General features: G+C 34.7%; 3 protein-coding genes and 1 long non-coding RNA gene across 5 annotated transcripts in view; 3 read left to right on the top strand and 1 right to left on the bottom strand.

Moving 5' to 3' along the window:
• The first annotated feature begins 1,714 nt into the window (after nucleotides 1–1,714).
• On the top strand, nucleotides 1,715–5,590 carry en2b (engrailed homeobox 2b). The gene is made up of 2 exons (XM_065276436.2): nucleotides 1,715–2,594; nucleotides 4,252–5,590. Exons 1-2 carry the CDS (start codon nucleotides 2,123–2,125, stop codon nucleotides 4,566–4,568), a joined length of 789 nt encoding a protein of 262 aa, XP_065132508.1. The 5' UTR covers nucleotides 1,715–2,122; the 3' UTR covers nucleotides 4,569–5,590.
• Nucleotides 5,591–9,394: 3,804 nt separating this feature from the next.
• Nucleotides 9,395–22,472, bottom strand: cnpy1 (canopy FGF signaling regulator 1). The gene is made up of 6 exons (XM_065276437.2): nucleotides 22,252–22,472; nucleotides 21,518–21,629; nucleotides 17,745–17,860; nucleotides 11,645–11,854; nucleotides 10,858–10,954; nucleotides 9,395–9,840 (listed from the first exon to the last, which is right to left on the bottom strand). The coding sequence occupies exons 2-6, from the start codon at nucleotides 21,615–21,617 to the stop codon at nucleotides 9,800–9,802; spliced, it is 564 nt and encodes a 187-aa protein (XP_065132509.1). The 5' UTR covers nucleotides 21,618–21,629; nucleotides 22,252–22,472; the 3' UTR covers nucleotides 9,395–9,799.
• LOC135766925 (uncharacterized) lies at nucleotides 15,470–17,284 on the top strand. Of its 2 annotated transcripts, XR_010541845.2 has the most exons (5): nucleotides 15,470–15,736; nucleotides 16,065–16,162; nucleotides 16,303–16,388; nucleotides 16,469–16,583; nucleotides 16,721–17,284. It is a non-coding gene; the product is annotated as an uncharacterized lncRNA (long non-coding RNA). The 2 variants fall into 2 exon arrangements; XR_012336852.1 differs by lacking the exon at nucleotides 15,470–15,736 and having other exon boundaries at nucleotides 15,790–16,162.
• A 1,134-nt stretch (nucleotides 22,473–23,606) lies between the features above and the next one.
• rbm33b (RNA binding motif protein 33b) overlaps nucleotides 23,607–24,515 on the top strand; it is a 68,864-nt gene continuing 67,955 nt past the window's right edge. Inside the window, exons 1-2 of the mRNA XM_065276246.1 lie at nucleotides 23,607–23,770; nucleotides 24,005–24,044. Coding sequence (XP_065132318.1) covers nucleotides 23,763–23,770; nucleotides 24,005–24,044 — 48 coding nt within the window. The 5' untranslated portion in view covers nucleotides 23,607–23,762. The remainder of the gene's footprint in view (nucleotides 23,771–24,004; nucleotides 24,045–24,515) is intronic.

Here is a 24,515-nt window from a genome sequence, read left to right on the forward strand (position 1 = left end):
ATGCCCAGCGCTGTCTGAAACACTAACGCAGGCCTTTTACGCACACTCTATATATTTGATAAAATATCTCAAATTTACTTGAATGTTTTACTTTTACATATTGATAGTATACTTTACATGATTCTAAATGGCCTGTTATTATGGCTTAAGGAAACTCAGTACAACAGTAAGTTTTAAGGAATAGCACTGCAGACACTAAAGCAGCATTCAACGATCACGTACTCAAAAGTATCTAAATCCAAAATAAACAAAATGCATACACACGTTGGGCTTTTTAAGTGTTACGTACATTTAACGCATAGCAAAAGTAATTTTATCTTTTTGCTGTTGTAAGGGCCAAGGGTGAACCCACAGCAAACTGAAATCGCACCTCAAACATTCAAATATCACGTCACAACAAGTCACGAGCTAATGCACAATTCTAAAAAAAAAAAATAATAACAAAAAAACTTATATTCCAACACTCCGTTTTATAGTATAGTAGTAATTTGTTATATTATATTTTTGTAAATATATCTGTTACCTCGTAATTTTCTTGCTTGATGGTATTTTTTTTAATTAAACGACGCATTAGCAGATACATGCATACATTTATCTAAACTTACGGTCCTTAATTAAAGCTGAAGGTCCCTCAGTAAAGTAGTTGAAAAAAAATTTAACTTTATTTGTCCATGAGTTTCCTGTAACGAAAAGGTGAGCACAAGTTATATTAGCTCTGCTAACGCTCCACTGCTAAATGACACAATATGGGCTATGCGTGCCTTTTTAGTTTGCTCAGTCGATTTGCACTAAGACCCAAACCTGTACTGAAACTTTTAAAGAGTTAACTTCTAAAGTGGTCGTTTTGTTTTATTTTGGCGCTCCAGGACATCATGTACGGTCCAAGGACCACGTCTGGTTTGCTTCGTTGGTTTCTTTTAGAACAGAAGCCTACACGCCACCTACTTCTGTTTAGGACTACTGAAGTGAATTGCTCTGCGATGATACGTGATGACTCTTAGCAAGCCTTTTTCTGTACAAAAGTGAAAGAAAGCTATTTTTAACGAATTAAGTGTTGTGACTAGCACATTGACCAGCATCACAGCTGTTTAATAACACTAAACATAATCGGGACTGATGGGGAATCGGAATAGTAGCCTTATATTTCAATCGATAGCAGTTTGTAATATTAATAACGATATTCTTAATAACACAATCATATCCAAAAGATGTAAAATAAAATAGAAACTTCTTAAAAAAAATCTCATTCGTTCAAGTATTTGATGAGTTAGAGTGCAAAAATCACGCCTTAATTTATAAAAAAAATATATATTTTGATGCTAGCGATAAATGTAAGAAAAAATGTACTGTACTGAAAACAGCGAATAATATATTGTACATTGACGTGTCTACGAATTTGGGCAGCATGTGACCCAAGACCGATTTAAAATGAACACACCCCTCCCCCAATGCGATTAATAAACGCTATTTCACCATCCTGGTGTAAAAGACAGCAAATTTAAAATGACAAAGGCAAAAAACTAAACGAATTTGTCAAATAATTAACTTTCTCTATTAAGAGAGGTTAATTGTTTATTTGTGAAAATATTGCCATGCTGAACACTTTTACGCTACAGAGTAAGCTATAGCTTGAATAAGGCGAGGTGGGGTGCTGTCATTTACTCCACAGTCATTGGGTCATGTGATAATATTTCGCTCTGTTGATTGGCCAAAGGCACGTGTCTAGGATACCGGACTACCACGTCACTAGGGGACTAGTATTAAAAATAAGAACAAAAATCGGTAGTGAAAGTATTCCAGAGCCAGTTTGCGCTCCTTATTTACTAGAGCAGGTCTGTAGCTTTGATACTGGTATATTTGGATGTGTATTAAAGTAGACATAAAGACAATTACAAGGCTCACACTGTGGAATTAATTTCGATAATTATGTTTTTTCTTTCTGCGTGGCGCTTTCGTCGTTAACCAACAAAAGAAAAAATGACTTTTTGTTTGTTGTTTTCATAGTGTTTCACTTTTCTGGAAAGGCCGACATTTAAGGAAAATATACTACAAAAGCTGGAACTCAACCATACGTGTGTGTGAGAGAGAGAAAGAAGGGTTAAAACATTTGGAGAGTTTCACTATGGAAGAAAATGATCACAGCAACAGAGATGTGGAGCGTCAAGATTCCGGCGATGAGTCCAATAGGGCTATTTTACCCCTGTTACAGGCTCCTGCAAACATACTACCGCACAGAATAACCAACTTTTACATCGACAACATTTTGAGACCAGACTTTGGCCGCAGAAAAGAAGGACCCAGGCGTGATGAAATTAACGTAGTTGAGAGAGAGAATCGTTGCCCATCGGGTCCCGGTTTAGGGCAGGTGGAAGCTCCGGTGTCAGGGGAAGGATCCTCGAGTCCTCACACAGTAAGCGCCTCTAAAAAAACTGATATAACCACAGACGCACCTTTGAATGCCCGTGCAGAGACTGGAGATCAGTGCTTAAGCTCAGATTCGGATTGCTCACAAAGTAACGGTGTGTCGGCTAACAAGCAAATGCTTTGGCCAGCCTGGGTATACTGCACACGATATTCCGACAGGCCATCATCAGGTAAGAATATCATTTTTATACAGTTTTTTTAAAAGAACTCATAGGCCATTATTATGTGATAAATTATCGCACGCCTTTAGGATAAAATAAACAATACTCTTTGGTGAGATTTTCGTTGATGAAAGGGGCACAAAAATATATTAAATTCGCTTTATGAATGTGAAATGGCCCGCCAAGAGTCAGGGAGTTTTCTTTTGTGAACTTATAGGTCGTTTTTAAAAACAATATAAATACATCCAATATTTATAAACATTCTCATTAGATTTGTAAGATATTTTTACAGGCGGAAAAGGTAAAATAGTTATGGCTCATATTATTACCTTCTTAGTATATGTATTATTTTAAAGCAGTACTATTTATTTATTTATTTATTTATGTATTTATTTATTTATTATTATTTTGTTATTAATTTTAAACATGCATATAGTAAGATATATGTAATTGGGGTAGAACATCCTAAATAATACAAAATGCTAGTTTTATAATATGCAATACGGCCCTCCATTAACATTCGACTTGAAATTTGTTTGAAAAAAGGCAAATTGATGAAATATTAAAGTTTTAAGGCTGGTCGTTAGGTATTTTGCCTTTATTTCAAACCAAAAGAAATGGTAGTTTTGCGCCATTGTTGCTTCGACGTCTTTGTTGATAAAATAATTTGCATATTTTTGACAATGGAGTTGGGCACACCATGGAGGCTAAATGCTAAATTTGATCTTTTTAAAAGTAGCATTTGAAATATATGTTATCCATACAGAGAACGCCATTATATTAAATTAATCTTCGGATAATTTTAGACATTAAGAGAATGCGAATTAGTAATTTATTGCAGATGAATTAGTTTCAACTGAAGTTCAAAAGGCGAACAAAGTAGGAACGCAAGTTTTTGTTACGTTGAAACTTGTAATATCAATGTGTTCTGAAATAAACTGGCTCATAAATCTTAACCAATTTTAACATGCAATCTGTGGAAGCATTAAGTAAAAACTTTTTAGTCAATTTAATACAGGGGTGAAATTTTGAGCAAGGCCATATTCCCTTAAAAAGTATATAAGAAGCTTGTTATTGTGCTGGGTACGTTTAATGTTTGCCAAAATGTATTTTTCGATCGCGCGAGCAGACTAAAATCACATAAAAGCAGTCGCAGCATGAGTATACGCAAAAGAAAAAAGGTTAAGCTAAATAAAAGGTGAAGAAATAGGTTGCGAGCAAATCTCATAGGCTACAGTTACATAAATGTCAGCAGTTAGCCCCGCGGAACCATGGGTAAATTTGGGTACTATATAAGACAAGAAAAGAAAATATAAAATGAGGTGGACCACTGGCGTTAACATCAGGTGTTACAGTTATAACAATTTATTAAAAACAGTCTCTATAAATGTAGTTCCTATGGTAACACAGATGGGAAAGCCTCTTTCACCCCTCCCTTTTAGCAGTCACCCCCACCCCCACCAAATCCACTAAATCAAGCATGCATCATGGTTCTATAGTCAAAACTAAACCAGATTAACAGAAACATATCATATTAATAACTCATTTTTTCAGTTTTATTTCGTTATTATTTTTATTATGGATATGAACATTTAATTAACACAATTCACAATTCAGCTTGTGGCATGAGCATATCGTAACCCTTCTTGTTGAATTCCAAATATAGGACCAAGATCTCGCAAACCAAAGAAGAAAAATCCAAGCAAAGACGACAAGCGTCCAAGAACAGCTTTCACAGCGGAGCAACTTCAGAGACTCAAGACTGAATTTCAGAATAACCGGTACCTGACAGAGCAAAGGAGGCAGGCTTTGGCCCAGGAACTTGGCCTTAACGAGTCTCAAATCAAAATCTGGTTTCAGAACAAAAGAGCAAAGATTAAAAAAGCTTCGGGAAATAAAAACACACTTGCATTACACCTGATGGCACAGGGACTCTACAATCACGCCACATCAGGAAAGGAGGACAAATCAGACAGCGATTAACGTGAAAAGAGGACATCTAAAATGCAATAATTTAAAAAGGGCCAGTGTACAAAATACCAGCATTAACGGATGAAACTTTATGTGTGACATGTGACTTTGCAATATTATATATGTATATATTCTTTATGTGTACGGTGGTGTAAAACTTTTTAATTAGTATCACTGCTGTACACTGAAACTTCAGAGAGTCTGCGAGGAAAAGGACGCTTCTTTATTTAAAAAGCGATTTGATTGAAACTTGACATTGAGCCACATGTGACCGGTTTAATCCATGCTGAAGTCCAAAGATTTTACTGCTGCATTCAGGCAACTGTGATTTAAATAATAAATAGTCAAATGTTTTATCATATTTCAATGTTTTTTTTTTATTTCCAAGCCTTATGTTATTACTCTGGACGAACGTTTGACTTGAATTTTGTTACGGAGACATGGTATTTAAGAAGACAACATTAATTATATCATGCTTAAAATAATTCAGTATATTGTATTTAAAGATGGTCTATGAAAACATATAGCTACAAATGTCTTAACATTTTCAGAAATTATACTAGACATCTGAATACATATGGCAGTAAACCCTCGAATCACAAATTTCCAGTTGTAATGCAAACACTTGACATTATTTGTTGTCGGATGAACTTAGCTGGGAATGTACAATAAAATGTTAATCTTTTTTCAAATAGATTTCTGGCAAAGCATTTGACGTTTTTTGGTGTCATGTTTTATTTATTTTTCGTATTTTTTATTATTTTGAGTGTGGATATATATTTTTTATTTAAGTCTTATATAAGCAGTACAATGTTGCCCTTTATATGACAATTTGAGATTTTGCACCAGTGGATATTAAGTTTCCGAATAGCAGTTTCGTCCACTTTCTCTAAAACATCGAAATTTACATATTATGTCAACAAAGGAGCCTTTCTATCACCAGCATCAAGAAATCCTGCAATACATTTTGTAAATAAACGTTTTGAAGTATCTGAACGTTCTTAAAAAGATTAAATAAATTAATTAATTTCAAAGCCTATACTTTTTCCACAAGAGCAAGCACTTGGGGCGAGCTTAAATAAGTTTTGACTGTCACATTTAAAAACAAAGACGCATATGAAAAAGTACAGAAGGTAACTTTATTTTCTGATTAGGCCACTGGTTTTTCATTACACAGATGTACATTTCTATAACGTTTACTTGTGTAACGATTTCAGACAAGAAAATAAAGATTTATTGTACCATTGTGGAGGGTTGACAAATATTGTTTTTAAATGGAGGGAAGTAATGTATGCATGGGAGTTGAAATCCATTATTTTAAATCTGAAGCACGATTTGTTTTTCAACACTGGATTCAAATTCAGCTGCTAAAGAAGGCGGGGCATAAACTTGAGTGTGGAGATTGGCATCAACAAATATATGAAAAGTTTAAAATAGGATAAGTAAAAACAGTCGTATGTCCAGCAATTAGAAAAATTAATACATTTAAAACATGCTTAAAACATGCGTATATCGAAAATTTAAATGACTCATTATTATAAGCATGCAGTAGCCTATAATTGCACAAACGTTTGAGAATGACACGTTGAAGGGTACGTGCTCCTAAACTGTCTATAGCACCAGCCCGATCTCAACCAGGGAGTCTTGAATGTGAGAAAAAACACCTGAATAATAAAGTTTGGTCACTATAGATCATTATGGGATATGTTACCCATCTGGTCCGCTCCAAAAATATATCCGGCGTCTCCTGGGATCTGGTTATAAATAAATAAACAAGACTTTCGTCCAAACTCAGATTTAGTCCAACTATCAACACTTGGGGGAGTCAAATGCTGCTTTTAAATGCAAGTTCAGTCAGAAAAGAATTAAGACGGCAACAGCAATCCAATTTTCCCTCAAAACTGAAATACACTGACGGCGGTAACACTTAAAAACTGCAAGTTATTTCTAACTCAGTTTAAAGTTTTATCTATTATTATAAAATAATAACGTTTTTAAGCGCTTTTACCGTTAAGAACTTTTTCCGCCAGTTTAAAATACATGTTTGGGTAGTTATTCAAGGAGTACATAAACAATTAAAAGCATAAATCAGTGCAAAATTAAAGGTTATATAACATTTATGATTCATTTCATATAACAATATTAAGGTAATTTTAGTGTTTGTAAATAATGCTGTGATGTACACTAGTCAACATTTGAAATGGATCAAAACAATTCATAAAAGTTGCCTTAAGACCAATACCGATTTAGTTTTAGGGCAACTTCATGAACTTTTTTGATCCACTTCAAACGTTGAATAGTACATTTGCAAAGTGGGCATAACCCTATGGGCACTGTTCAACAACAAACCAGAAAAACCTAACACATTCTTAAGTGTTACCTGACGCCACGAAAACATTTCTGGAAAAGTCGCATTAGTGAATAGGTCCAACACAAAAGGCGAACTATCTCTGAGAACCATTCCCAGCATTGACCTGTTCCTCAATGCCACAGAGTCTCATCTGCATTTCTATTCTTGCCAGGCTTGTATGTGGAAGTTACGCCCAACGGCCACTGACTCGATGAGTTTCACCAGGAAGAGAAAGGCAGTTGCTGCTCAGACGCACAGCTAGGCTTCTGAATAAAGTCTGTGGCCGGGAGACCCCGTTGAAGGTCAAAGCCTCCTGTCACAGCTGCAGGTGGCTCATTTCTTTTCATCCACATTTCATCACCTCCTTCAACACAGATCTTTAAGGCACCTCATTAATAGCTCTCACTATTTTGAAACTTATATTGAAATGAAAGTGTCTGATATTGGTCTTGAAACATTCAGTTCTGTGAGGCTAAGTGGGGTCATTTTTAGGATCTAATAATAAAAATTAAAAATTCCTAAGCTGTTTTGTCCAAGAGTCAAAAATAAAGCTGCTTCACAATGCTATAGAACATTATTTTTTGTCTTAATGTTTTTTAAAGCACCTTTAATATCTGAAGAACCTGAAGAAGGTTTTTCCGATTATAAAAATGTATAAAAGAAATGGTTATTTGAAGAACCAAAAAAAAGGTTCTTCTATGGCATCACTGCAAAGAACCTTTCAAGAAGCTTTATTTTTAAGAGTGTACTGCCAACCTTTGGGGTTCGCAAATGTTTGGAGTTAACAATCCAAATGATCACATAACAAACTACAGTTAACTCTAAAGTCCAGCAACTTCACTTCTTCAGTGTTTCAACTTACCTCATGAATGCACATTCATATTTTCTTCTCCCTAAAGAGGTCTTACCAAATTCTGAATGGCTGGGGTTCCTAAGGCCAGTCACTCTAAAAAAGAAAATACACATCAGAGCAGTGTTGATCTCCCTTGTCTGCGTATCACAGAAAGGCCTATCTTGTCACCTTTCCAACTGAGTCATTTATCTATAGTTTTTGAATGCTTCCTAGTCAAACTTGAATATGCAATGAAGAGCTGGGCTTTGTGGCGGAAATATAATTAAGGCACTGAAAGATGTAGAGGGTGAAGAATGGGGATGACATCAGGCCAATTTCACACTTGGCACTCGGATGGCCAAGCCAAAGCCAGGCTCTTGCCACGCAACACAGATCAAAGCGCACTGCCAGTTCAGAAAAAGCAAAAAAGGATTTAAGTATGCTAATCTCCAGGACAAATATATTTTAATCTTGTTAGAATACAAGTTAACGCCACAGCTCAGCAGTTGAACTTTATAGTGAATTTAAGAAAGAGATCAAATTTCATTTATATTTTTGAATGTGCATACCTTCTGGTCCATTTTGACTAACTTCACAAAATGGCAATGAAAGCATTACTTTCATTGGAAATGTCGTCACTCTTAGTGAAGTAAAGGTATGGGGTTTGTTGTCATCAAATCAAGCATTTCCCATGCATGGGAAATTAATGCTTATAGCTGTTCAGTTCTTTTTGTTTTAAGTCCTAGCCAACAACATAGTGGTAACACTTGATGTGTAATGTACTTAAGCTCAAACACAGTGTAAACACAATAGAAATAAGCAGCTTTCTAAGGCTACAACCAACTTTTCAAACAAGTGGCTTCCTGCAACCTGAAAAGAAAGTTGCGAGGCTTGGGAGTGTTGGGGTTCCTTATATACACACAGGATTTTAATTCAACATAAAAACACAAAAGGAAGAAAATGCCTAAACATCTTGGTAAAACAGCAATTTAAAGGTCATTGGCTGTTATAGTATTTCACACTGCAATGATAATAATAATTCACTTCATAGCAAGTTCTATTAATATTTTACCTCAGAAATTAAGTTTTGTTTTAAAGATCGCGTGTTAAATGTTTAATTCACAAAATTGCTTTATCTAGAAAACAGTCAAGCATTATATTTCCCATATGAAACTACATGACAATATTGTCATGTAAAATTTTTTAATTCTCCACTGCACACAGGGAACAGGCTTGTGTTAAACAACCTCACAATATCAAGGAAAGCCGTGAGTACTGTCACTTTCCTCTTCGGCGATTTGGCTGACACCCATATCGGCCCACTTGCCAAGCTAAGCAATCATGGCGTCTCCTGCTCTTTACACTCCCAAAACAGGACCTGCCCCTGTGCTGCTGCCACACTGGCGCATGCGTAGTTCTGCATGAAGGGAGCTGTGAGGGAAGGGTGCGAAAGACATGCCATCATGCTTACCCAGCGGCCATGTTCAAAAAGCCGACTTGGACAGACATGGGACATCAGAACAAAACAAGCAGACTGTGCTGTGAAATGATTTGGGATGATAAAGCCTGTCTTGACTATTTTGCTACTTACATTTCTTAACAGTTCTGAACAATGAAAAACATGCCATGTATGAAAAGATGCATTTAACAACCATATTTGATAAACTTCATATTTTTTATTTTTATGTGTTATTTATAAATTAAAAAAAGGTTCATTCTTGAATTAAACCTACATTTATAGATTAAATTGAATGCGAACAATGTACATTAAGTGTAGTTTAGCAATTTTCTGTATATATTTACACAGAATTTATATAATACATACAAATGCTAGACTATGTCCAGGATTTCATTTAGGAAAAATACATAATTTTCAAAAAAGAAAAAGAAAAAAAGGCTTTCACATCTCAGCAGTGAAAATTTATAGCAGTCTTTTGGTCAATTTATATTTTGTTTTGCTAACCTGCTAAATCATAATTGCATGAAAAAACAGCATTAAAAAAATTTAAGGTCTTGGTTTTCTGTGTTTTTGGTCATTCTTCAGCGGAGGTCAATAATAAACTAAAGTTCACTGTGCTGGAAAACAGAGCTCTTACAGTGACCTGGATATGAAAACAAAACAAAAAGGAACAAAATTATTCAAACATTGAAAAGATGCCATGATTAAAGAAAATAATTACTAAATTATCGTTTCAATTATTTAAAAATAACAAAAAAATTTCAAGTTATTGTGTATGAGATTATTTAAAAGTATTTGTGTCTCTGACAAACAAAACAAATCACTAATGTTTGTGACCTACTGTACCCTAACCTAACCTAACTAAGACACTTAACCCTAACAAAAGCACCCAAGAACAACATGCCTTCTTTCTTTCTTTCTTTTAAACGCCATACCAGCCAACATGCCTTCTAAAGTTCAAAGCTAACAAAAAAATCAATGCACAATATTTTTTAAACTATATCAAAATCATGCATTTGTATTAGTTATGTTCTATAATTGCAAATTCCACTAAACAAATGTAAACACTGCATTAAATGTAAAAGATAATTAAAGACAATTATTAGTCTTTTGCTAGGAAAATGTCATTGAGGTGTAATGTATTGATCTATTGGTATTATGGTGTAATTTACATGTTAATATTTCATGTTAATTTTTCTATATGCTTTCTTTTTCCAATCTTTGCCAACAACAATAGTGTTGCTTTAGTTAATCACATATTTTAATTACTTAAATAAATTGTCTACAATAATTTATGCATATCTTGAGGGTTAGAAGCATAAAAACATAATTGGATCACTTGAAATTCTAGCTATAACACTATAAAAATACGTCCAGTCCCCTTTATATCTTTATTCTTGTAATACACATTTGGCTTTTATTAAATATTACAGCTCATACTCCCAGTGTTATACACATAAACTGCAATGCTTTAAGCATTGAGAAAGCATAAAATGCATATAGTAGAAAACAATTATAGTAGAAATAAATTTTATACATTTATTTTATATTTTTCTCATACTTCAGTATGTGCGAATGTATTAGTTTCCTGCATACTCATACTTATTTAACAACCTTGTGAATGAAAGGATGTGTGTTACACCAGCATGTAAATATATACCTGATAATTCACTGCACAGCGTCTTAGCCACATCATCTGACTCAGTGGCAAAGAAAGAGATGATATCATCTTCCAGTTCTTCTACGATGCTTTCACACTGCAAATCACATTTTGATAATATAGTTAACAAAAAAAATGTCAGATTGACAGAAAAAGCTGAAGCAGTGGCCATTAAAAGTCAAAATTTAAACCGTAACAGGCAGCCACCTTTAGTAGTGCTGTTTGTAGATCTGCCATCTTGGATGGTCTAGAGGCAACTTACTGGCAAATGGCATCTAGCCATTTCACTGATTCGGCATGTAAAATAAAAATTATATATTAAAAATAAAAAAATGTGTTACTCAGATGAGAACACTTATATGTAGTCTACACTACTACACCCTTTAGTTTTTGAAGTTTTATAATTTAGAGCAAATATAAAACAAGGCTTATCTGAAAACAAATAGTAACACAATTTCTCTAAACTTACATTGGGGAACATTATACTGGGATGTAGGAACGAAGCTCAGTGTTGATGATTCGGAGGTTGTGCAAATAAAGAACGTAACAATTCCTAAACTTTTGATTCAAAGTAGTGTTTCGTTTAATTTAGTTTGTGAGGATTAAAATATCATTTACTCAACTCTCAGTTAACTGAAAAAATTATAAGCATTTACACTGAACATAATTTAACATTAAACAAGCGAACAAACAAACAAACTTGTATACACCTCAGCTTTTCATCTTTATTCATACCGAAATTAAAATGAACTCCGTGAAAAAATAAATAAACTGAATTGCTACTCACAGCAAATTTCAAAGCTGTGGAGCCCTCTGGTCCATCAAATTTAAAATTTTTAAAATCCGGAAAATTCCCGCCATCACTTTCTCTGGGTGCAAATCTCTTGTAGCTCTTTTCTTTGGAGACAGGGTCTTCATAGAGAGCATAATCACTCATGCTGTTACAAACTCCTTCCAGCAGTTCTGTCAAGTGAGTCTCTGACCTAACAAGAGGAACCTATCGAAAAAAATAAAACAAGAAAATATTAAAGAATTACTAAGTGACAAAGTTATCAAATCGACCCTTTTCCATTTCTTAATAGCAGGGCGGCAAGGTCACTTAGATGACCTTTTCCTTCCTTCCCTATCTAAACACATCCCCTGTGCCACAAGACTGACTTTTAACCTGCATCTCCAAAGTTAGAAAAGTAGATCCCCTTGCCTTGGCAACAGAACAAAAACACACTGTGGTGTCTAGACAGGTCAAGGTGCACCCTGCTCCCGCCCCTATGGCCTTCCCCGGAAGGAGAAAGGGGAAAGGGTGACGGGGGGCGGAGTGAGTGAAAGAGCTGGAGAGCGGGGGGTAACCGGTGGGGAGGGGAGTTGTCAACAGCAGCCAAGTGCAGGGTAAACAGTAGAGTCCCATCCTTTGGTTCTCTCGGGCAGCTCATCTCCTCCACCCTCCAATGATCAAAGCAGGAAGTTTTCCTTGTCAGGCCGGTCAAAAGAGGTGGCGGGGTTGGTCAGGGGTGGGGTGGGGGGTTATTGGAAAGAGGACAGGTTGCAGATGAGCTGGATTTTCCTTGCGATGTAGATATATCCCTGACCCCATTGTCCCCTTTCAGACACAGTATGGACCCTTCCGGTCTCACTGATTACATTATGAGGGCGTCTCTACCCCCTCCTCTATCGTGAGGCTTGGTGACATAAAGAAGCTTCCGTGGCTCACTGCCATCTGGTCACAAATAACATAAAAGGTCCCATGGAAGGACAGCAACCTAGCCACACATCCCCCATCTTTTTAATTAAAAAAGCTGAATGCACTCAGATGGACCAAAAGATAAGACAATGTATGATCAAAAATCTGTGAACTAAAATCTGCCTCTCTATCTATGCAGGATAAGGAAATATTGTTCACCGGGCCAAATAAACCCTATCAGTATTAAACATTTAGCATATAATGAAATCTGCTTTTTGTGCTTTCACATAAATTGGAATATCATACTTTTAATCTTCACCAATTGAAGCTCTAAATTCAACTCATTAAACTTCAAGGTACTTCAGCCATCTGAAAACAACAGGAGAGGATCTGTCTTGTACAAAAGTCAAAAAAGCAATCACATCTCCCCATTGGATCTAACAGAAAGGATGGGTGCATCCTCTGCCGAGTCCTTATCATGCAATCCTGAAAATGGTGGGGAATTAAAATCCTCCCCGTAACAGTCTGAAGGGTTTGAATAGAAGCTGTCAATAAAGAATTTCTGTAGGAATAAAGAAGGGGGGTCCAGGCGGCCCAGCCAGAGAAAAGGCTTCTCAGGGATGCCATCCTTCACTGAATTCCTATTGGAAAGCCAGGCATCATTGTGATGTTGGGACACAGGCATTTTGCCTCTCTTAACTTTGCAAAACTGCTTAAACACATGCTAAACATAGAAAAAAACAGAAAAAAGATGATCTGAAATTCACATTGGTTTATATACACAAAAAGAGACAGCGATGCTGTTAAAAACACTGCAGAGATTCACCTGCAGCTCCGGGGAAAGTGAACCTAGCAAAGTATGAAAAGAGAAACAGATTTGGGGAGATTTATTTAGCATTTATTTCAAAGCGAAGCCGATCACAGGGAACAGTGAGCGAGTTCTGCTACAGTGCTTCGGTTTCGCTTCCTTAAGATTGAGGAAAAGCTGTTTGTTATGTATTTTCATGATTAATTCTTACGATGGTTGTGCGCAATGTATAAAAAGATACGATAGACTTCATATAAGTATAATCTTTACAGTCAGCTGTCACTCTTTCTCTTTACAATGCTTATCATTTAAGTCAATCTGAAATGAGAAGGATGATAAAAAAGTACTTGATTTGACACCAAAATGTAACTAAATTAATGATTTGTTATAGCTTCATGAGTCCTTGTAAGAAATGTAATATGTAATTAAAAAAATACCTTTCTGACTTCACCCCAATGAGCTGATAAATGACTAAAATGAGGCAAAAACAGATGTAGTGTGTGCATCAAACAAACATTAAGTACTTCATTAATCAACTGTTTCAGCTGCAGTGATGTGAGACACAACAGATTTTTCAGGTATTGTAAAACTGAGACAGAAATCTGCAATTGTTGTGTATTTAAAACAGGCTTCAGTCCCACAAGCAATTAGCTGATGGTACATTTCTCATCAAAAAGGTTGACAAACATATTTAACCCACAGTTAAAACAGCCTGAGAGAGGAGGGGAAAAGTCAGACCTGAACAAACACTTATTAGGCAACAGTTACAATCAAAAGGGGATTAACCCCTGATCAATAGTGGAGTCAGGCACCTAATGACAGTCCCTGGATACCAGGGGTCAGGGCTTTAAGTTCATTTGGTCTGACCTTTACACATTGACACCACTTGCTGAAAAGGAAACTGTGAAAATGGCTTCCTTTACTCAAGCAAACAGTACAAGCTTGCAAACACCAGGAAATATTAAAGAGCTAACTACAGTAAACAAGCAACAACAAAAACAAACAAACCAAAAAAACATTCAAAGCAAACCATTACATCTGTAAAATGCATTTTAAAGTACAAATCTGTATAATTAATTAATATGCTAGTTGTGACATCAGGAGTTACTGACATTTCGATCTCTCTCTTTTAATGTTACTGGCATAAACAAGACATTTAAACATGATATACAGGGACTTTCCCTGTTTTTAAGTATCTGCTAAATAGCACAAAACTTATCTTAAAGATGAACATTTCTGTTGTTTAAAAAAATCTATTCGGTTGGTAACATGTTTAACATCACAAAATTAACTACACAGCAAAATCACCAGTGTTAAATTTTCAGGGATGGTGTTAAATACACAGTGTTGATGCTGTTTTAACACTATCTGGTAATAAAATAACACTGCCATTGCTAGGTCAGTGTTATATTCACGACCGTGTCAGTGTTAAACAAGGGTGTTATCAGATTTCACTCTGAGCGGTGTAAATCAAGCCACGCCTCCACTAAACATTTCCTGTCAGGGATTTTACCGCCATTTTCTTTCACAGGAGGACTGAAGAGATCAGGTAAATCAGTCTCATAATATTCACATGGTTTGGCTAAATTAAACTGTTATTTCTCTGTTTGACTCTACGCAGCCATATGCCAAAAAACCTAAATAAGATATTTTTCCCATTTTATTTCCCCTTTGTTCGTTATTTGGTTCAGTTTAATCAGAGCTACCTTGTGTTACGTTGTTCCCTTGTTAGTTTAGTATAAAGTTAAACTGCTAGCTAAAAGTTTAAAACCAAGAAGGGTAATTTTAACAGGAGATATGAACGAAAGAATTGAACCATGATAAAATGCGACATGCACTACAAATTGAAGGTATGAAATTAAGTTAAATGAAAGCTCGTTTATTCACCATATGATGCTCGTTATGAGGTAATCATATAGGCTAGATACCGTGAGTTAACGAGGTCGTTTACATGCACGTGAGTGCACGGGTATCGGTTAATTATTCAAATTACTGAAAAACACGGAGAAAACCGCAACCGCATCGTCATATGTTTTTCTAAGATGTATGCAAACAGGGGAAATATCGCCAAACCAACAATTAATTTGACCAAAACCTCACAATATATCATCAATTGTATGCACAGATTGGATGCATTGTGTGTTGTAAGCTTTTCGTGGCGCTAGATGTCAGACAGATGCAAATGGCAAATACATACGAAAGTGTAAAACGTGTATGGCGAACATTTGTTTTTTTCTGTCATTATAGATGCTAGTTTGGTGAAAGTTCACACTGAGTGCTTCAAATCATTCAGAAGAGATGCTGTTTTTATGGCAGTTTATTAAAGAAGACCTGACATGGATGACTTCCAATGAGAAACGACTGCTAATACTTATATCAATTCATTACAGAAGGTAAGTTTATATATTTATACATATAAATCATTTTATTTGACATAACTGAACAGTTAACCAATCTTTTTAGTATATGTAGTTTTGTACATATTATTATTATTATTATTATTAATCTGGAAAGAAACTCACATGACCTGCTGCCAACTTTAATAAAAATATATTATCTTCTCATACATCGTTTTGCTATTGATGTCATATTAAATAGCAATCAAATTGATTACTATTTTGAAAATGTATAAATGAAGATTCATATATTGTCTTGAGTGCTGTTTTTAATATAAAAAGAATGTTGAGTTTTCAGAGTCTTTATTGTCATTTTTTGTGATAGGACCCTACCAGACTATATTTGAATACGGCATACCCATGAATTCTGGAACTGTTATTCCTTAACCCAGTTTGGAGGATAAGAGCTTACCAACTAGTTATGTGAGTACACACAGTACATTAGTACTGTACACTGTCTCTAACATGATTTATTATACTGAGATGATTTTGATTCAAATAACTGTTAAAACTGCACCCTTTTTGGTATTTTCTTGACTCTTTTTGTCTTTGAAAATCTGCAGAAATATGCTGAGGTGATGTATTGCAAAATAGCCAACATACAACAATATGGATGACCCTCTGTCTGGTCAACAGGAGTTTAAATATGGTAAGTGTACATGGGTTTGCTACTTTTACGGTTTTAAAGTTTAACTGTATACTCATGGTGTTTAAATTCTGTTTTGCTAGGACGGGACAGTGATGTGGCAGCTCTTCCCTGGCTAATTCACCTCTTGCCTTCATTTGTGAAAGGAAGAAAGACTGGAGAGGGTCAATGTGCAACTGAAGCTACTGATTGTGCTGTGTAAGTTTTTTAGTATTTTGTTCTAGTTATTTATTCAGCAGTTAGTTTGCTTGCATTGTTCACCCCATGTAAATGCATACAAGTTCATAAATACACATCAAATACATTCATCAAATACACTCTTTTAAAACACTTAGGTGATGAGCATCAATCCATGCTTTGAGGGGAATGAATCAGCACAGCCCTGCCTGCACTGCGTTGGGAACAGAAGTTGCATCCAGAATTTTTGCATCATTCTGGACCAAAAAGCCATTCCCTCCATGATGAAGACCACTGATGCAGCCTTCCACTACATCATGAGTAAAACAACTACAGAACTAAATACCAGGTTGGAACGTATTTAAGAAAAATGAAACGTCTTTTGAATTGAAATGTCTGTTTTGTTATGGAAAAATCTTTAGTATTGTGAAGGATAAGCATTTCTGCCTGCCAGTAAGGTAATTGCAGTGTATTTTAATGTTCAAGTTTTGAGTAGGGTGGCTAATTTTTTTTAAACTCTCATTTGATATATTAAAGACCTTATAATAAGTGGTTTTCATGTCACTGCGCTGTGGTATAAGATAACTTTCATTATTCCATACTGTATTCTGTTTCTAATTGTAGCTGAGGTATTTAAATAAGCAGTGTTAAATGCAAAGTGTTGTGTGTATCAATGTAAATATTAAATGTGATGTACTTTAATAAAAAGAGGTTTTGCAATATTTCTTGTCATTTGTCTTTTATAGAAACAACCCATTAGCAACAAAAGTGGCTATTAATCAGTATTTTAACACTTAACATTGTTGAATTCACATTACACCGGTGTTGACTTTAAATTAGGAGTGTTAATTTTTAACACTGTATTTCTGTGCCAACACCAGTGTAGTGTGGAAACAACAATGAATAGTGTTGAACAAAGTGTAAAATGTAACAATATTGAGTGTTAAATTAACATATAATGAGTGTTGTTAAATTAACACTACACTTTTGACTAAATTAACACAGTGTAGTGTGGACACATATACACACTTTTCCAGTGTTAAATTTGACACCCTGGGTGTTATTTTAACACCAGTGATTTTGCTGTGTATTTTTGATTTGCATTTTGAAGTGTGACTAGTTGCTTACATTGTAAACTGATAAAAAATAATAATTGTATTAGTTGTAACAACTGAACGATACCTTTTTATCAGTAAGACTTCCGTCGGGGTTGAGTCTGAATCCACCAACATGAATTGTCTTTTTTGGATCAGTTTGACTGATTGAATAGTTCAATTCATCTGCAATTGCCAAGCAGGCTAGAAAACAAAAACAAACAATAATGGAAAAAAGTACAACTTAGCAAATAAAAAGCAGCCTTTACTAATATGTTGATCTCATTTATTAAAATCGGTCAGATATCAAAATATTTTTACCTGCAAACTCATCAAAATTGGGAAAAATCCTAAAAAAGTAGCATGGAAGTTGACAACTTTGGTGTTTGAAATATTAGAGGCCAATTTCAACAAATATACAAGCCTTTGCATTCTAAGAATGTTTGTACTGAAATCTTTTAAATGCAAATAATATTTCAAGCTACTTTTAACTGGATACAAAATGACAATAAAAGGTATCACAGACTATTGCTAATAAATACACAGCGCTAGCTTTGCTTCTGTTAAAAACATTAGTTTGGTGTCTAGTGCTTAGTCATGCTTGCTATATTTCCATGGCAACTGCCAAGCCTGGGCGGAGCTAAAACTAGGCTTTATCTGAGCCAAGCTTTTTGCACCCCTTGAATTTCCAAAAAGGCTTGGTCTCATCCCTAGTTTTCAAAAGTTTTATTTTGCCTTTTTAATGCTAGTAATGTTAACCAATAGGTGTCATTTTAAAAAGCTTTTTAAAAGAAAACATATTTAAGTGCTGCAGTAAGAACCAAGTGAAACACACTTGTGAATTGTATATATTATTTACCAATGAACCTCGGAAGCTTCTTACTGAGAGTAAGAAATTAAATCAATTCAGATAAATGATAGCCAATTCAAGTTTGGTGGAATGTTTTGGCTTTCAAAAGATTTGTCAAGATAATCCATATAAAATTTGTAGCTGGAATATTTGCTCAATATAATTTACTTAAGGCTTTATCAACAGTCATCTGAAGAACATACCAAAAATGTATACCAAAACTTTCATTGGAATTAGACACATTAATGACTGGAGGCTATGTTACACTATTGTTCTAAGAAGCTAACAAGTGACATGATAATACCCAACACTGATGTTGCAGATTTTAATGTAAGTCAATTTTTTACTCTAAGCTGTGGCAGACAGAGTCTTAATGCTATTAGATTTAATCAAGATTAGTATAATAATGATTTTAACATTTTTATTAAAAAAAAGTTAACCTTCTAAGACCTGGTGTGTCCACATACGTGGACATCAAATTATTTCTTGTTTGCACCATAATACTTAATTCTGTGAAACTGGAAACTGTTATACACAAAGGTAGACAATTACACTGCTTCACGTTCAAAGAAAAATATTTGGTTTAAAAATGATATTAAAATTATAAAATAAATTATATTTATTGGTTCTTCCTAACCCCAAATAGCTGGAAGAAATCTAAAATGCAAGCCAAACCAAAGCTCAGGTCTTAGGAGGCTTATGTAAGCAGTAGCCCGAATCTTTGTTTTGACTAACGTTTATTTAACATTAACAGATTCTGATTATTTCAATCTAATATTCACTGCAGAGTGCACACTACAGAGTTTACGATCAGATCAAGCTGAGATTATCAATTCTTTAAATTGCTAGTTACCTTTTAACAATTTTTTCATGTTTCACTTTTTAACAAAATAAAGGTGAACAACATAATAATAAAGCAATATTTAAATAAAATACCTACTTTGATGTAGAGGTAAATATTATAACACCCCGATTAGATTCTTTCAGTATTGTTTGGTTGAGTAAATCTTTGAGACTGACTCGGGAAAAATTTATAAAATATTATGTATCAACCTTTGTAAAACTACATTCATACTAAGCTAAAGTGTCAGATAAGATGCTCTTTCTATGATAAGTCAAGTTCAATGCTTTATGTACAATTTCAAAGAGAAAACACATTTCTCTCAAAGCAGAGGCTTCTGTTTGGTAACTATCCCATAACCACTTTAAAGAGAATAGAACTGACAGCATTGATCGCTTAGTTGTCAGTTAACCTCCTTAAAATTCTGTTCAGCTTATTCACTCAACTGTGAACTGAAGATTTATAAAAAAAAAAACTAAAAAAAAACTTACAAAATATTTCCTTATAATTTTACAATTATTTTAAAGACACTACTCCGAAAAAGAACATGTTTGCATTTTAAGCCATCTATTTATCAAATCATTTATTTGTCATACAAATGATTTCTAACGAATCAGCATTTACTGTGCATGGTTCCCATCATCTGCCCAGCTCTAATGTCATTTATAACATAATGGTGGCAGCAATTTGAATAGACTATACAGAGAGAGATCAAGTAATAAAAACACAAAAAATATATTAACCATTACAAATTGTACAGCACCTGACTTTTAAAATGAAAATTCAACAATTCTTTGGAATGTGTGAAATATCTGGGTTGGAAAATCAAGATGCAATATTGGGATAAATATTTGGATTGAATATTGCATGCAGAATACATGCAAATCACAGACCCTTTTATAGCCCTATATAAAACCAGCTACTAACAATTCTAGGCTTTTTAACAATTCAAGGTTTCACAGCAAGTAATTAACCAATAACCAAGAAATGGCTACATTGTTTTTAATATAGGCAAGATAATGATTGATTGTGAAAACAGCTTAAACTCATTACTGATCCATCATGCTATATAATTCATGGGGGTTTTTATGTCCATAAAACTGAAGATATATGATAGGGGAAATCTAAGGTAGAGACATGGATTTGAAACCACACATACAAGCTCCATAAAGGTCAGTACTGCCCATCTACTGTACCAACACTAAAACCTTCGGTAAAGTGAGCATTAACTGTGTCATTAAGGTTATTGAAAAAAAAAACATTTAAACACCACTTGTCACATTGTGCTTGTTATTTTGTGAAGTAAAATAATACTGAAACAATAAAGTAATCCTGTTTAAAGTATGTAAACAGAGTAAAGTGATATAGATGGGAAGTATTTACAGTAATTGACTATTTTCATGAAAATTAATGCAAATCATAATATTAAAAATATTGTGCAACTTCAGCTGAAGGTATCAGAAAAATGATTACATGTCAAGCCACAATGGTGTGTTAACCCTGTAGTAGGTCTATATCATCAATCCTTATTTAAAACTGAAGACATGCAATTTACTGAAGTCCTATAAAATCAAGCAACACCAAACATTTATTGTGACTGCAACAATACTGTATTATACCATCTTAAACATTAAGATTAAAAGTATTAAATAATATTAACAAATACAACCTTACTGTAAAGTGTTTCCTCTTATATGTATTATATTTATAAAAGGATCAACAGTCTAATTAGATATGACATAACAACAGAGTATCAGAGTATATGATTAAACACATAAAAAATTAGTTGGGAACTAACACCTTCAAGTAAAATTCAGTCACTGTAAATTACTGTTGAGGAAGCTGATTGTCTGATTGCATAACGACAATATGATATTTAGTAACAATAAAATTTGTATTTTATCGATTTGAAAAATCATATACACAAAAACTCATTTTTAAATGTACAGAGAACTATGTTTAAAAGAGCTTCAAAACACTAGTCACTTTCATAATATACTTTGATAGAATATGCATTGTACAACATGCTGCATACGTAACTTGGCTGCCGAAAAATGGTGGTGTATGCCAGCAGGTGTGGTCTTAAATTGCCCACTCAAAATAAACAACACTTGTTTAGCACATGGTAATACATCCGCATTTCTTCCATAGATAAGCTGCAAAATCATACCTGAACAGTAGAGCACTTCATCTTTCTTTGACTGAGTTGTTTTGGGCAAAATGAACACTGCCATAAGAAAAAGGCCAGCTTGTTTAATCAATGGTGACATTTTGGTCTCCTCCTGCATGAAAACATATGGGTAAAGAAAATCTCATATTTCAATATTTTATGTAATACATCAATATTACTCAAATTAAAATACATTGTAATAGTCTAGTTCAAGTAAGACGTCGTTAGAGCAAATACTTTTTGTTTACACCTGGTGGCTTGACTTTCTAAGTCCAGTCAGTTGAACTTTTTGAAAGATAAAGCTGTGAATGAACTGGCGCCCCCACCTGATCTCGACCCCTTTTTTAGTCATCATTTCTGTTTACCATAGGCCTAGCAATGTGTCCTTATTCTCTCTCCATTCATCACTAATGACATAAAGGTACTTACACCAAAGCACTGGCGAGATTGTTCTCAACACTCTATTATGGTATGCACTTCGTTTACTCTACAGCTAATGCTACATGAATAGCACTGAATACCGTGTGCAAACTCATGGATACATATGCCAGTATTCCACCTGCTGCACGTGTGACATATAATAAACGGTTATTTTGTCTGTAGTGCCGCTTACAATAATAACTAAGAAATCATAGATATTTAGAATTGAACGGGTACTTTGGGACCAAACTGTGGCCATATTTTTAATTTAATTAACACATCCTGAACAGTCAATAAGGTGTTTACTGCCTTACCTGAGACGACACGTGAGAACAACAACAAGAGGTGAGGCACGGTTTAAAGTTTTCGTTGCTTACAAACTAACGTTACCAAGACGAAGCAGACTTGAAGATACCAGGTCGTTTACACAAAACGTCCCAGTAACCTTTTGAAAATGTATTACACAACCTCTATTAATACAAAAGAAACAACTGTACGTGCCGGTTTGTCGTGCTGCCACGACCAGCAACCTTGCTGGCCACACTGTGAATTGACAGGTGCAGCATCCAATGAGACACAAGAGTTCCGCCGGTTATCCAATGAGAGCAACGCATTGCCTAGACGTCAAATACCCGGATGTGTCTCCAGACAACACCACACGCAGGAAAAAAAAAAGAGATAAAATACCAGTGCACACTGCTCAAGCAAGCACTGCCATTCATCAAGCGGAGGAATGTGGAATTGTTAATAATTCCACATTATTGAGTGAATAAGTAAATAAATAAATACACAGCTAATCGTTTAAATTGTAAAAGGACACTTCAAGGTAAAATAAATCCAGAGATCCAGAGACAAATCCACCCTTTTACATATTTGTTAAATCTAAAAAGTTACAATTGATTTGTTACAGTAATTTAAGAATTACTTCGTGCCACAAAAGTAGTTGAAGATAGCATTCTTTCCTATGGGGTAAGTTGGACAATGAACAGTGGTTCTCAATGCATGGTGCATCCCTTCGTGGCCCCCAAAGAAAATTAATGAAAACATTCCAAATCTTAAAATAAACAAAACATATTAAATAATACAATGTAGTGGTGTTGGTTAGTAGCATTATTTTTCCGAGGTTTCATTACACGGAATATCAATTCTTTTTTATATATAAAATGTCATTAAAATGTAATTTTTATAAAATTACACGATCTCAGGGGGCTACGGACTCCACTTTGAGAACCACTGCGTTATGGTATCTGTTCTGGGAACGTTCTGGAAACGTTAACACTTGGGAACCAAAAATTGTTAGCTGGGTACTGCAGCAGGTGGTTTAGTGTTCCCCAGTCTCGTGGCTCCAAAACTTTTAGGACAAATTTATATGGGTCTTGTTTTAGACTTAATCTTATATTTAAAATAAAATGGTCTCACTTGGTTTAAAATAAAGATTTAATTTAAACATGTAAATCAGCTCATAAGCAAAAAAGCGTTGCATAAAGTGACAAATTTTCTTGATTAATTCTGAATACATTTTTTAAATAAAAACTTTGTAGTGTTCTTGCTTGTGGAAAAGAAAATAAAGAAAAAAGTTGAAAGACCAGCGATAAGAGAACTGCGCATGTGTAACGGAAAAATAGTCCCGTCAAAAACAGGTAGTGATTAACGCATGCAGCGTGTTTAGTGATGCCGAAAAGTGACAGTATAAAACTGCAAAACTGTTAAAGTAAGATCAAATATAGATACAAAGAAATGATCATTTAGGTTTGTTCTCAGAGAACAATGAAAGTTACGACAAGCCAGGCAGAGATCCCTCAGAAAGCAGCATCAAACTCGAGATATGAACAGGTAACTTAATGCTACGTTCCGTGCCATTTGTTGAATAATAAATCGCGGTTAAATTTCAAGCGGTTAAAAGCCTTGTATAATATGGGACTCTTGTATTAACATTCTCTCATAATTTACATGTGTTTATTCATGTATTTTCTCCAGCAGTAAATATTGTCTGAGCATAATTGCAAATCCGTGTATTTCTAAATCCTAGTCCCAGGCCTTCATTTAATTCTTATTTTCTTTACACAGTGATTCAGAGATGGTGGATGATTGGCTAACAGCCAAACAAGTGAGTATGCGCATGCAACACCCAAAACTCACTGATAACATAGCCTACTTTTAATAGATATCAGCTCCATTGCTGGTTTACATCATTAATCAAAAGCACGTGAACTGATCTACGTACTGATAAACAAAAGTAAATGTCTTTTAAAATGCCAGCTTTGAGGTGATGGTGTCACATTCTGCCTCAGGATTGTGACAGGTGGCATCTTCACAGGGCCAGCTGTCCCTTTTTTAGCTAATGGTATATTATCTGCTAAATGTGTCCTATGGCAGAAATGTGTTCTGATAAAGACTTACTACTAGAAATAGCTCTAATAGTGGCAGGTTTGTGGTCTCTTGAGGACTGGTCAGAATTGAAGTGAAGGAGACTATGAACATTTACATAGCTGATGACTATTAACTTACATTATTAAAGAACCCCTTTTTTTCTTTTCCTTTATACATTTCTTTTGGTGTGTTAGCACATGTTTACGAT

The sequence above is a fragment of the Paramisgurnus dabryanus genome, chromosome 6 (genome assembly GCF_030506205.2).
Source record: "Paramisgurnus dabryanus chromosome 6, PD_genome_1.1, whole genome shotgun sequence".
NCBI lineage: Eukaryota > Metazoa > Chordata > Actinopteri > Cypriniformes > Cobitidae > Paramisgurnus > Paramisgurnus dabryanus.

Bases quoted from the DNA above. Each gene is read 5' to 3' on its own strand.
- en2b (XM_065276436.2), top strand. From the start codon at position 2,123: ATGGAAGAAAATGATCACAGCAACAGAGATGTGGAGCGTCAAGATTCC. The intron at 2,595-4,251 runs GTAAGAATATCA...TTCCAAATATAG, and splicing joins TTCCGACAGGCCATCATCAG to GACCAAGATCTCGCAAACCA.
- cnpy1 (XM_065276437.2), bottom strand. From the start codon at position 21,617: ATGTCACCATTGATTAAACAAGCTGGCCTTTTTCTTATGGCAGTGTTC. The intron at 11,855-17,744 runs GTATCGTTCAGT...TTTTTTCGATAG, and splicing joins GAAGTCTTACTGATAAAAAG to GTTCCTCTTGTTAGGTCAGA. The intron at 10,955-11,644 runs GTGAGTAGCAAT...TGTGATTTGCAG, and splicing joins CCACAGCTTTGAAATTTGCT to TGTGAAAGCATCGTAGAAGA.